We start from the raw sequence: 15,042 nt of genomic DNA, 5'->3' as shown, positions 1-15,042 counted from the left end.
GTACACTTACTTGCTATCATGAGGGGACTGGGCAGGCAAAGTTAGATAACTCTGGCGTGCATTTTGACAGAATTATGTGCCCTTTTTATACTTAAAAAATTGAAAATTTTGGTTAAGTTTTGCGTTTAGTTCCACTTTTCTCAGTAAGTATCAATGCTATTGCATTCAAACTTGGTACACTTACTTACTATCATGAGGGGACTGGGCAGGCATAGTTAGATAACTCTGGCATGCATTTTGACAGAATTATGTGCCCTTTTTATATTAGAAAATTGACAATTTTGGTTAAGTTTTGTGTTTAGGTCCATTTTATTCCTTAAGCATCAAAGCTATTGCTTTCATACTTGCAACACTTACTAACTATCATATGGGGACTGTGCAGGCAAAGTAATGTAACTCTGACTGGCATTTTGACAGAATTATGTGCCCTTTTTATACTTAGAAAATTGAAAATTTGATTAAGTTTTGTGTTTAGGTCCACTTTATTCCTACAGTATCAAAGCTATTGCTTTCATACTTGCAAGATTTATGAACTATCATAAGGGGACCGTGCAGGCAAAGTTATGTAACTCTGACTGGCATTTGGACGGAATTATGGGCCCTTTATACTTAGAAAATTGAAAATTTGGTTAAGATTTATGTTTTGGTCCATTTTACCCCTAAAGTATCATAGATATTGCTTTCATACTTGGAACACTCACAAACTATCATAAGGGTACAGTAAAAGGACAAGTTGCATAACTCTGGTTGTCATTGTTACGGAATTATGGCCCTTTTTTGACTTAGTAACTTTTAATATATGGTTAAATTTTGTGTTTCGATCCACTTTACTTCTTAAGTATCAAGGCTATTGCTTTCAAACTTCAAATACTTACATGCTATCATGAGGTTACTGTACCTGGCAACTTGAATTTTACTTTGACCTTTGAATGACCTTGACTCTCAAGGTCAAATTATTAAATTTTGCTAAAATTGCCATAACTTCTTTATTTATGATTAGATTTGATTGATACTTTGATGAAACTACTCTTACCTGACATACCACAAAAGACTCCACCCAAACCATCCCCCGTGCCCTCCCCCCCCCTCCCCCCCCCCCCTCCCCCCCCTCCCCCCTCCCCCCCCCCCCCTATTTTTTTTTTTTTTTTTTTTTTTTTTTTTTTTTTTTTAAGATCATCTCACAAATGACCACCACACCCTCACACTATACCCCCCCCCACCCCCCCCCCCCAATTTTTTTTTTTTTTTTTTTTTTTTTTTTTAAGATCATCTCACAAATTACCACCACACCCTCACACTATACCCCCCCCCTCCCATTTTTTTTTAAAAACTGTTATGTTTGAAATACCGTCCAACCATCGCACCCAAACCACCCCCCCCCCCATCGCCCCCCCCCCCCCCCCCCCCCGCCCCCCCCCCCCCCCCCCCCCCGAATTTTTTTTTTTTTTTTTTCGCTTTTTTGGAAGATAATGTAATAAATGTCCACAACCCCACACTATACACCCCTCTTCACTCCACTCCTCCCTCCTTTGTGATTGAAAATGAGAGTCCCTTCACCTTTAAAAAGAAAATAGATGAGCGGTCTGCACCCGCAAGGCGGTGCTCTTGTATGAATTTTGGTACATGTATGTATTGAATAATAAATCGTGTATCTACAACAGTCTTATTTGTGTCGTCACTCGCCTATATGACAAATGCCACGTACGTACATGTATAAAGCACCACGCTCACTTTGGGATTAATCAAAACAAGTCGGTATGGATTTTTTTGCTTTTAATCGATTAAAAACACATTTTTTAAGAATGCAATTAACATCATCAGTACCTACGTACAGTTATCACATGGTACATGTATATGGTTTGTTTTATTTTTATGTGATTCTGTACACAATGCATACCATGTATATTTCGGCAATATGAAAACTCTTGGTAAACAGGAACTCTCTGAAAACCGGACGATCAGGCCGGTCCCGAGACCGTCAGGTTTACAGAGAGTCTACTGTAGTTTATACTGTATCTAACGCACACAGATTGTTGAGATAGGTCAGTATTGACTTGTGACATTTACAGTTATAATTGTGTACACCATCATGTGTGCACTGGTGCGTTTCGGCAGTTCAAAGAAAATTCAATACAGAATCATGGTAACACTCGAAATGACCTGTGATGTTTGACAAGAGGGGCTATTGTTTATCGCAGTACACAGGTGTTAAAGTGATGTACAATGTAAGCAAACAATCTGGTCAAAACTGGATTATGAATGTTGGATTAATGTTGGTGAAAAAAAGGAAAAATACTAGCTTGAAACGGATTTTAATTCATCAAATTCTCAGATTAAAACATTTTATTTGGGGATTATGCTCGTCAGATTTTTGGGAGCCACAGCCGATTCGCGATATATTGGACAACGCGATATAACGGACCGTGATATATTGGAGTTGCAGTGTACTGTAATTATTCTACTTATAGCAGAATTTTTCCAATGTCCATATTGTTTTCACAATAAAATATACATGTAGAAACAATTAATTGTAATAGGCAGACTTGATGCTCATATAATACAGGTACGAAGTTACCTTTTTCGCAACATTGAAATAACAATTAATAACGATTGTTCTCTTAAGTAGGCTTAATAAAAAACTATTTCTTTTTGTTGAATATAATTATGATTTATATAGAAATTGATCATAACATACAAGCAATTTAATTGTTAAAATAACTGTTCTTTAAAAAATATATGCTGATAATATGCCTTTCACTTGATTGTAACTGGTTATTTAGACAACTCTATGAATTTTAAAATTAACAGTAAGTTTTAAACATGGAAAATTTCACATTCATTGTATGTATGAATGTCCTGAAACTTGAAAATATGTGCATTTCTATTGGTTGCTCAATTTTCCTGCTGCATTTAATTAACGCACAAAAGCTATGCTAAAACTGATGTTTAACAACTACACTGACAGATTTATTTATGCACAGTAATACTTTAAACAGTGAAACTAATCTTATGTTTATGATATGTAAAAAAACATTTAGAATTAAATAACAATTATGTCAAGAACAAAAATAGCATACATTTTATGCTTTCAAAAGCCCGTTAATTGAGAGCAAAGTCGAAAGTACTACCACTGATTCAGGCTTTCCTTAGAACTTTATAACATGTTGAAATTGATATGCAAGTAAAACAGACTTTATTCCAAAGAATCAACGAAAACTTATGCTTTTATAATTTTATCTATTTTGATTCACAATTGTGCTTGAACCATTAATCCTTAAAAAATAATTAGTGATATTTTTACTTATTTTAATAAGATGTACACTTTTAAATTAAATAAACAATCACTAGCAAACCCTGTGTTGGCATTTATGTTTGCTTAGTGATATTGTTCAGGTTTGTTTGAACAACTGCATATGACTTCTACTACAGGTATTCAATTGAAACTACACACATCATGTACTTGGGGGTATGATCTCTGACCAAGCTTCATAAATCTTACCAGCAATTTAGCCGGAAAATACCCAGTGTTTTTTTTTCACCATTTTGGGAATGGGGCCGGGGCCCTTTGGATTGGGAAAAAATGCGTCTTTTTGACTAAAATTGGGAAATTAAATTTTATTGATTTAATGCGAATGTATATATTAAAATTAATAATAAAAGTGATTTCAATATAATATTTTATAATTTTTTTTTAATTTCCCATTTGGAAAAAATATATACTTTTTTCCATTGGGAATGGGTCCCCATACCTGACTCAAATTTGAACGAAAAAACCCACTGATACCGCTTTATGTAGTTATAAAAATCAAGTCAAATTTGCATGCAACAGCTCCTATATTTATTTGTATTGACTATGTACATTTGAAAAAGATTTGGATATACTCTTTTTTCATGATGACAAGCTTGGCATTTTATTTTGGGCCAGTTTGGTCGTAGTTAGGTAACTGTTGTTAAAAAGGAAACAAATCTTTACTATGACTTAAGTAAGCATGGAGGTATGGTGCTGAAATTGTGTGTGTACCTAAAGTAGGATTTTTGTGTTACTAGTCTGGGTAATTGTTCTGTTATTAAAATAGAATATCTGTTTCCCTAAATGAATGAGTCTTTGATAAAGTTATTTTGCGTGAAGTTGAATGGCTTAAGACTTTTCTTAAATATGGGCCCAGGCAAAGTTTTGCATTTTGAGCCAGTAAGGTCAAGGACACCATTAATAAAAATAGAAGAAAACACAACAGTTTAAAATCAGAATCTTAAGTTTGGATGTTTATTTTGTGCTAAAATGTTAGGTTCAAACCCTGCTTCCAATTGCTAAGATAATTGAATACAATTAAATGAATGTGTAAAATATGAACATGTTTCTTGTTGTAATTTATTAATTTAATAAGTACATTATACTTTCAAAGTCGAAGAATAATTGGTTAACTGTCATGGTATAATTTTTGTTTTTTAAATTCTCATTCTGTCAACCTGTGAACGAATCCATTTCCATATTTTTATGCTCCCGGTAGGGTAGCATATAGCAGTTGAACTGTCTGTCAGTGTGTCAGTATGTCAGTATGTGTGTATGTGTGTATGTCAGTCTGTCCGTCCGTCCGTCCGAAAACTTTAATGGCCATAACTTTTTCAATATTGAAGATAGCTATTTGATATTTGGCATGCATATGCATCTCACGGAGCTGCACATTTTGAGTGGTGAAAGGTAAAGATCAAGGTCATCCTTGAAGGTAAAATGTCTAATATATGGCGTCTGTCCGTCCATCCAAAAACTTTAACATTGGCCATAACTTTTTCACTATTGAAGATAGCAACTTGATATTTGGCATGCATGTGTATCTCATGGAGCTGAACATTTTGAGTGTGAAAGGTGAAGATCAAGGTCATGCTTCAAGGTCAAATGTCAAATATATGGCGTCTGTCTGTCCGAAACCTTTAACATTGGCCATAACTTTTTCAATATTGAAGATAGCACCTTGATATTTGGCATGCATGTGCATCTCAGGGAGCTGCACATTTTGAGTGGTGAATGGTGACGGTCAAGGTCATCCTTCAAGGTCAAATGTCTAATATATGGCGTCTGTCCGTCCGTCAAAATTTTTAATATTGGCCATAATTTTTTCACTATTGAAGATAGCAACTTGACATTTGGCATGCATGTTTATCTCATGCAGCTGTACATTTTGAGAGGTGAAAGGTGAAGGTCAAGGTCATCCTTCAAGGTCACATGTCAAATATATGGTGTCTGTCCGTCCGAAACCTTTAACATTGGCCATTACTTTTTATGTCCGCCACTATAGTAGTGGGGGACATATTGTTTTTGCCCTGTCTGTTGGTTGGTCTGTCTATCTGTCTGTCTGTCTGTCTGTTTGCGCCAACTTTAACATTTTGCAATAACTTTTGCTATATTGAAGATAGCAACTTCATATTTGGCATGCATGTGTATCTCATGAAGCTGCACATTTTGAGTGGTGAAAAGTCAAGGTCAAGGTCATCCTTCAAGGTCAGAGGTCAAATATATGTGGCCAAAATCGCTCATTTTATGAATACTTTTGCAATATTGAAGATAGCAACTTGATATTTGGCATGCATGTGTATCTCATGGAGTTGCACATTTTGAGTGGTGAAAGGTCAAGGTCAAGGTCATCCTTCAAGGTCAGAGGTCAAATATATGTGGCCCAAATCGCTTATTTTATGAATACCTTTGCGATATTGAAGATAGCAACTTGATATTTGGCATGAATGTGTATCTCATGGAGCTGCACATTTTGAGTGGTGAAAGGTCAAGGTCAAGGTCATTCTTCAAGGTCAGAGGTCAAATATATGTGGCCCAAATCGCTTATTTTATGAATACTTTAAAGATATTGAAGATAGCAACTTGATATTTGGCATGCATATGTATCTCATGGAGCTGCACATTTTGAGTGGTGAAAGGTCAAGGTCAAGGGCATCCTTCAAGGTCAAATATATGGGTCAAAATTGCGCATGTAATGGCACTTCTGCAATATTGAAGCTAGCAATTTTATATTTGAAATGCGTGTGTATCTCAAAGAGCTGCACATTTCGAGTGGTGAAGGGTCAAGGTCAAGGTCATTCTACAAGGACAAACATCATATAGGGGGACATTGTGTTTCACAAACACATCTTGTTCAGTATTGAAGATAGCAACTTGATATTTGGCATGCATGTGCATCTCATGGAGCTGCACATTTTGAGTGGCGAAAGGTGAAGGTCAAGACCATCCTTCAAGGTCAAATGTCTAATATATGGTGTTTGTCCGTCTGTCCAAAAACTTTAACATTGGCCATAACTTTTTCACTATTTAAGATAGCAACTTGATATTTGACATGCATGTGTATCTCATGGAGCTGAACATTTTGAGAGGTGAAAGGTGAAGGTCAAGGTCATCCTTTTAGGTCAAATATCAAATATATGGCGTCTGTCCATCCGAAGACTTATACATTGGCCATAACTTTTTCAATATTGAAGATAGCAACTTGATATTTGGCATGCATGTGCATCTCATGGAGCTGCACATTTTGAGTGGTAAAAGGTGATGGTCAAGGTCATCCTTCAAGGTCAAATGTCTAATATATGGCGTCTGTCCGTCAGTCCAAAAACTTTAACATTGGCCATAACTTTTTCACTATTGAAGATAGCAACTTGATATTTGGCATGCATGTGTATCTCATGGAACTGAACATTTTGAGTGGTGAAAGGTGAAGGTCAAGGTCATCCTTCACAAGGTCAAATGTCAAATATATGGCGTCTGTCCTTCCAAACTTTATCATTGGCAATTACTTTTTCAATATTGAAGATAGCAACTTGATATTTGGCATGCATGTGTATCTCATGAAGCTGCACATTTTGAGTGGTGAAAGTTCAAGGTTAAGGTCATCCTTCAAGGTCAAAGGTAAAAAAATAAATAAAAAAAATTTAAAGCGGTATTCTCATGAAGCTGCACATTTTGAATGATGGAAGTTCAAGGTCAAGATCATCCTTCAAGGTCAAAGGTATAAAAAAGATATTTTTTTTCCAAAGCGGCGCAATAAGGGGCATTGTGTTTCTGACGAACACATCTCCTTTTTACCAAATATTGCAAAGGAAACAAAAAGACACCAAAAACTACCAGACACAATAAACACATTTAAAAATTAATAACAATACATTAATTTTTAGCTCGACTATTATATATGAAATATATATAGTGGAGCTATCCTACTCACCCCAGCCTTGGCGTTCCCCTGTCCGTTCCCGTGTCTGTTTGCGTGCAAATGTTAAAGTTTGCGTACTACCCCAAATTTTTTCAATGTCCCTTGACATATTGCTTTCATATTTTGCATACTTGTTTACCATCATGACCCCAACCGATAAACAAGAGCAGACAACTGAATCAAGCATTTTGACAGAATTATTGCCCCTTTTATACTTAGAATATGCATATTATTGATAAATCTATGTTAAAGTTTGCTTACTACCCCAAATATTTCTTATGTCCTTTGACATATTGCTTTCATATTTTGCATACTTGTTTACCAACATTACCCCAACCTATAAACAAGAGCAGACCACTGTATCAAGCAATTTGACATAATTATTGCCCCTTTTATACTTAGATATGCATTTTATTGATAAATCTATGTTAAAGTTTGCTTACTACCCCAAATATTTCCTATGTCCCTTGACATATTGTTTTTATATTTTGCATACTTGTTTACCAACATGACCCCCAACCTTTTAATAAGAGCAGACAACTGTATCAAGCATTTTGACAGAATTATGACCCCTTTTATACTTAGATAATTGAACATTTTGCTTAAATTGCCATAACTTCTTTATTTATGATCAGATTTTATTAATTCTTTGACAAAACAACACTTACCTGAATACCACAATGGATTCCACCCAAACAATACCCCACGCCCCAACCCAGAATCCCTGCCCCCCTCTACCCCCCCCCCATTTTTTTTTCATTTTTTTATTTTTGAAAGATTGTCTAATAAATGACCACACCCCACATTATACCTCCCTCTCAACCCCCCTACCCCCCCCCCCCCCCCAATTTTTTTTTCCTTTTTTTTTTCCTTTTTTTTATTTTTGAAAGAGCGTCTAATAAATTACTGAATATGAACAATTTCCCCTTCATGGCTTACGTTATACTGTCAAGCACTCGAATAGTCGAGCGTGCTGTCCTCTGACAGCTCTTGTTGTTTAATACCATTGGTGTGGAATTTTTTCTGGTTTAAGGACTAGTTCTTTGCATCAATCTACATGTACTTGTCCATTAACAAATTTCACTTTTCCAAATAGTTCTTTAAAGGGAGTATATATGCACAATTTTGTCAAATATTTATGAATTTATATAAAATGTGTAAAAAAACTTATTTTACATATAATTTTATATTTCAATATATATTAAAATAAAAGTTAAGAATAACATGTGTCGTAAAATGCGAAATAAGCCAGATATTTAATTCTGTATTCGAAAATATCTGTACAGTCGAATTCGCCAGCTATATCTCATGCATGTACAATCATGTGAATCTAAATTTAGTTTTAGTGCAGGTTCGTTCATACGACACAAAGACACAATTTTGTTTCCTAATAAATACGAGTAAAAGTGTCGGCATCGGCTTAAACCAGCCAGTTATGAAATTTACTGAAGTAAACAATTTTTGATTTCTAGTACCATATACAGATTGTTAATTTATTAGCTCGACTATTATATATGAAATATATATAGTGGAGCTATCCTACCGACCTCGGCGTCGGCGTTAGTGTTACCGTGCAAATTTTAAAGTTTGCGTACTACCCCAATTATTTCCTATGTGCTTTGACATATTGCTTTTATATTTTGCATACTTCTTTACCAACATGACCCCCATCTATTAACAAGAGCAGACAACTGTATCAAGCATATTGAAAGAATTATGGCCCCTTTTATGCTTAGATAATTGAACGTTTTGCTTAAATTGCCATAACTTCTTTATTTATGATCACATTTAATTCATACTTTGACAAAACAACACCTGACATACCACAATGCACTCCACCCAAACCATCCCCCATGCCCCACCCCAGAATTCCCCTTCCCACTAAAATATTTTTTTCCCCTTATTTTTGAAAGATCATTATTAAATGACCACACACCCACTTTATACCCCCCCCCCCCCTCTCCATGATGGCTTACGTTATACTGTCAAGCACTCGAATAGTCAAGTGCTCTTTCCTCTGACAGCTCTTGTGTTATTTAGCACTTCTAGGCCATATTTATGCCCCCCTTCGAAGAAGAGGGGGTATATTGCTTTGCTCATGTTGGTCGGTCGGTCGGTAGGTCGGTCGGTCCACCAGGTGGTTGTCAGACGATTACTCAAGAACGCTTGGGCCTAGGATCATGAAACTTCATAGATACATTGATCATGACTTGCAGATGACCCCTATTGATTTTTAGGTCACTAGGTCAAAGGTCAAGGTCACGGTGACCTGAAATAGTAAAATGGTTTCCGGATGATAACTCAAGAACGCATACACCTAGGATCATGAAACTTCATGGGTAGATTGATCATGACTCGCAGATGACCCCTATTGATTTTGAGGTCACTAGGTCAAAGGTCAAGGTCACCGTGACCCGAAATAGTAAAATGGTTTCCGGATGATAACTCAAAAACGCATACGCCTAGGATCATAAAACTTCATGGGTAGATTGATCATGACTCGCAGATGAACCCTATTGATTTTGAGGTCACTAGGTCAAAGGTCAAGGTCACGGTGACCCGAAATAGTAAAATGATTTTCGGATGATAATTCAAGAACGCATATGCCTAGGATCATGAAACTTTATAGGTAGATTGATCATGATTCGCAGATGACCCCTATTTATTTTCAGGTCACTAGGTCAAAGGTCAAGGTCACAGTGACCCGAAATAGTAAAATGATTTTCGGATGATAACTCAAGAACGCATATGCCTAGGATCATGAAACTTCATAGGTAGATTGATCATGACTCACAGATGACCCCTATCAATTTTGAGGTCAAAGGTCAAGGTCACGGTGACCCGAAATAGTAAAATGATTTTCGGATGATAACTCAAGAACGCTTTTGCCTAGGATCATGACACTTCAAAGGTACATTGATCGTGACTTGCAGATGACCCCTATTGATTTTCAGGTCACTAGGTAAAAGGTCAAGGTCACAGTGACAAAAGTCGTATTCACACAATGGCTGCCAGTACAACGGACAGCCCATATGGGGGGCATGCATGTTTTACAAACAGCCCTTGTCATATGTTGGTTTAAGATTGCAAGAATTACTTGTTGACATAGAAATCGTGCATACTCCCTTTAATCATTAATGTTTTTTCAAATACAATTTTACGTGCTACTTTGCTGTAGATGATGAGCATTTTTTGTTTCCATTATCAGCAAATTATCAGAAAAATTGAAAGTTCTCATACATAAAAACAGTTAAGTTTACATCTCTCAAAATATGGTAAATGTACATTATGTTTTTGCAAAGATATTTTGGATACGCATAACATGCTACTGAATATAAGCCCACAACTCATTCATTTCACCAAACATTTACTTATGACCAATATTCATTCTTAAACGCTGATGATTTATTTCACCAAAGAGTGATATATAAAGGACAAAATAGCTTTGGTGATAACAAATGTTGTGCAAACTAGCACACATGCTATATCTGATAATACTGTATGCAGTTAGTTATTTGTCACAAATAGAACGACAGTTGTAATTGATATGGTATACGTTTTGGTTTGTTACAGATAACAATCTAACAATCTAAGCCAGATAGAAAATATGAAGTGCCCTAAATGCGGGATTGATGGGGACGGGAAGTTCTGCCAGGAATGTGGGACAAAGCTAGCCGTAAAAGCAAAGGTGGTTCTGTGCCCTGGAAAAGATGACAATGGTAATCCGTGTAATGCCGAAATATCATCTGAGCAGAGATTTTGTAAAAACTGCGCACATCCAGTTGATCAAGCATGGTTTTGGTCTGGGAAATGTGGAAAATGTGGAACAACGTGTCCAGAGGGGCAGAATCTTTGTGCAACATGTAGTATGGCGCAAACATCAGGTATTATAATATCATAGGATTATAGCAACTGAACTTCTAACTTTTAACTCTCAGTAAATGTTATATATCTAGGAGATTTAACATAAAAATCTTGCAAATCTGTAATGAAGCATGAAATTTTGCATGAACTCTCAGTTTGATATGCACTATTGATAGAAATCGTTAGCCATTCAAAAATTCAAAATGGCTGCCATTTTCAAGATGGCCACCATTTCCGATTCAATCTATACAGCCATGTTGGGTATATCTTAAGCAACTGTGCGTAAAAATTGTGCAAATCTTCAATTTAGCATGACATTTGGTATAAACACTAAGTTTGATACACACTTTTGATAAAATCCTTTAGTTAGTCAAAAATTCAAGATGGCGTCCAGTTACAAGATGGCCGCCATTTCTGGTCTCAGTTTATGTGAACAAGTTGGGCAGCTTACATAAGTATGCAAAATAATTTAGAAAATCAGTAAAGAAACATGCAATTTGGTATAAAAACTAAGTTTGATGTGTTTTTTTAATAAAACCTTTGAGTCACCCGAAGATATATATATTGCAACAGCCAGCCTCAGTTTGTGTGACAAAAATGACTTCAAACTTTAGAACTATGAACTTTGATTCCTCTAAACATTTTCTAAAATTAAAGCTTAGTTACATGAAGAACAATACAATTTCGTATCTTATTTTGAAATTAAAAACCTTACTGACTGATATCAACTTGAATGCATTTTTTGTATATTTTATTATTTCTAGCGAGTGTAAATGCAAATATCAACGAAAGTTCCATTAACAACAAACTAAAACTAGAGATGAATCCAAACAATTAGCTCACCATGTTAGGATTTTAAACAAAAGCATGAACTGATTGGATTTAAAATTCGTTTATGACATTTGATTTTAGGAATCAACACTGATACAGAACACAGACAAGATGTATCTAGGATGGTCATACTTGTAAATAAACACACTGATGGTATGATTATTGGCGTTTTCCCATTACACACTCATTGTTTCAGTCTCAGAAGGACATGTTCGTCTTTGAAGTGAAGTTAAATGAAGTTCACATTATTAATTGCATGCGTGCAGGTCACATTATTAATTGCATGCGTGCATGTGTGAACATATTTATCAATGGATGTTTGTTTTGCAAAAAATATAGGGCGATACAGAGAATTTCTTTAAACGATATTCATGATTGAAGAAGTTTTTAATGTAACGCTTTTTACACTATTGATAAAGTGCTGATGCCAGGTTGTACTGAATCGCAATTTGCAACACTGGACCCGTTATATAAAAGCAATAGCATACCGAACGCGATTTCATTTGTTTAGAAATTCTAATCAAACTTTGCGAATGTCGGTGTTGATACGAATTCAAAATGAGCAATGAGCTTGCAAAGAATGCGGTTATGAGAGATGAAACGGTTTCCTGTTTTGCTGTCATATGCATTCAGAAGAAGATGAGTGCATGTTTGCAAATGACAAATATGATATATTGTTACATGCAGTTATGCGCCTTCGATTGCCTTAGTTTCATTAATTGTGGAACAACTTGCGGTATTTTGGCATATGATTTGTATGGTCTGCACATTTCCGTCGAGGCAGTAGCATCGTCATGCCTAAGCTGCCTTACGACGCTGCATACACAGATTTTGAATCAGAAATGCCATAGTTGCGATGTTTTGCGGATCTGCTGATTTTCATGCAGTGCATAGTCTGAGGAGGAAGTAATCTTAAGCCAGGAAAATCCCCTGTAGTGGACAACGTCACTTCTGAGCTGATTAAGCAAGGAGGAGACGCAACGACAGCAGCAATGACAGTACTATGCCAAAATATCTGGTAGGAAAAGCAGTGGCCCAAGGATGGGACTCCGTCACCGGTCAAACCCCTACTGAAAAAGGGCAACCTCAAGTTGTTCTAAGAATAACCGCACCAGCAGCCTCATCAGTCATCCCATGCTACGCATTATCCTTAATCGATTGAAACGTAAGGCCTTGAAAAGTGACATTGACCCCATGAGTGGCACCAGCAGTGAACTTCAAGATCTCACCCACATACTCTATGGCAGAGCAGGAGCATACTGGATAGAGGTCAGCATGAAGAAGTCGAAGATCATGGTTAAGAGCACGACGAACACCAGTGCAGACATCACCATGAACGGCCAGAAGCAAGAAGTGGCCAACTTCAAGAAGTGGCCAACTTCAAGTACTTGGGCGAAACCCTGTCCAAGGATGGTACCAGTACCGCTGAGGTCCGAAAAAGAATTGCCATGGCGACCGCAGCAATTGTAAGAATGAGCAGGTTGTTGAAAATCAGATCCATCAGCTTCCCCACCAAGTACAGGCTCTACAATTTCTTCGTAATCTTCATCCTACTCTACGGCTGCGACACCTGGACCCTTTACGCGGATACAGAACGCAGGATACTGGCATGTGAACATAAATATCTCCAAAGACTGCTCCGCATCTCCTTCAGGGAGCACAAGACCAACTAGTACGTTCATGAACATGACTGCAACACTTGTTGGTCCACAGGAGGCCTTACTGGCGACCGTCAAACGACAAAAGCTGGCTTGGTTTGGACACGTCACCAGAATCGACTCTCTGCTCAAGCTGGTTCGCCAGGGCATGCTAAAGGGAGGTCAACATCGAGGCCGTCAGAAGAAACGAATGGACATCCCTTCCGATGGATAAATTACTTTCAGCAGCACACAGCAGACCTGACTCGAGGAGGATTTCTTTATCAGCTTCTCTCACTCCCTGCCCCCAAATTGCCAAACCGGTCAAGGGATTGATGCTGATAATGATGATTTCCGCGGAGTTCTTTCTGAAATACCTGTTAACTCTGCCTTGTTCTTCTTGAATGATTGGAACTTTTATGAGTACATTCGTTTAACGACCCTGGGTGTCATATAGCTGAAAGTTTGATTACCGTTTTGCAAGTGTCCCGTATAATAATATTGTGAAAGTAAGTCATTGAGAATATGTGAAAGATTGATAACAATGCACACAGGGATCAAAAACAAAATAATACACATCTAGGAATTCAACCCAATGAATACTGTTACATATGTATCCTTAATATGATAAATATAAGAAATAAAAAACGGTTTGTATACATATTTTGTGTTGAAAAGTCCCACTAGCAATACTTAGTGTGTGTATTATTATGTCTGTTTTTAAAGATTTGTCACTAAGTTATGCGTGTCACTTTTCCAGAGTCTATCAACGTACTTTGGCCCCCTGTGACTTTTTTGTGATCACACCTCTTCAATTTCTTTAATTTACAAATATTTACAATAGGTTTACTGGTTCCTCAGTACATATACTTTTTCATTTGTAGTTATTATTTCTATTTGTTTGTGAACAACTACGAAAACGGTATTAAAGATATTACAAAATCACAAACATATTATATTGATGTAGAGTATTTTTACAGAAGTTCAAGAATCATACCTCCTTTCAGTCTATTAAGACACAACTAAACATTACAACACATGTTTATTTAAATGTATTGAAATACACGAATCTACTATCATAGGTATGTTTTCTGTATATCAAGCTTATATTATCAGCAGCTAATTGCTACCTAGAATTATCCAGTGATGATTGAATCACGCGTGTCACTCACAAGATGCGATTGACACATTTGAGGACACTTCATCCAAGGTGAATTAATTTAAATAAACACTTGTTTACATCGATTGATTAAAATATGTTTAGTTTTGAAAAATATGGTTTTGTTTTCGCAAAAAGTACGATACTAGACCTTGTCTGAAAAGTAGCGTAACAATCCCTACTGCGAGTTCATGAAAATTGAGTCGTAACGTTATTTTTAACTTTTTCACTAGGTTTTATATTTTGGGGTCAGCGTGTCATTTGTATACTGCAAATCAATGAAACGATTGAATATCCATGCACGACATTAAATGCTGACTTGGCTATTAGCTTGCAACCTTTA

General features: G+C 36.5%; 1 protein-coding gene across 1 annotated transcript in view; it reads left to right on the top strand.

Moving 5' to 3' along the window:
* LOC127852329 (E3 ubiquitin-protein ligase rnf213-alpha-like) overlaps positions 1-15,042 on the top strand; it is a 163,475-nt gene that overhangs the window by 17,559 nt on the left and 130,874 nt on the right. Inside the window, exons 2-3 of the mRNA XM_052386263.1 lie at positions 10,782-11,092; positions 11,985-12,056. Coding sequence (XP_052242223.1) covers positions 10,816-11,092; positions 11,985-12,056 — 349 coding nt within the window. The 5' untranslated portion in view covers positions 10,782-10,815. The remainder of the gene's footprint in view (positions 1-10,781; positions 11,093-11,984; positions 12,057-15,042) is intronic.

This window comes from Dreissena polymorpha, chromosome 12, assembly GCF_020536995.1.
Source record: "Dreissena polymorpha isolate Duluth1 chromosome 12, UMN_Dpol_1.0, whole genome shotgun sequence".
Classification (NCBI taxonomy): domain Eukaryota; kingdom Metazoa; phylum Mollusca; class Bivalvia; order Myida; family Dreissenidae; genus Dreissena; species Dreissena polymorpha.
The sequence above is the reverse complement of the archived record's forward strand: the minus strand, read 5'-3'. Positions and strand labels throughout refer to the sequence as shown.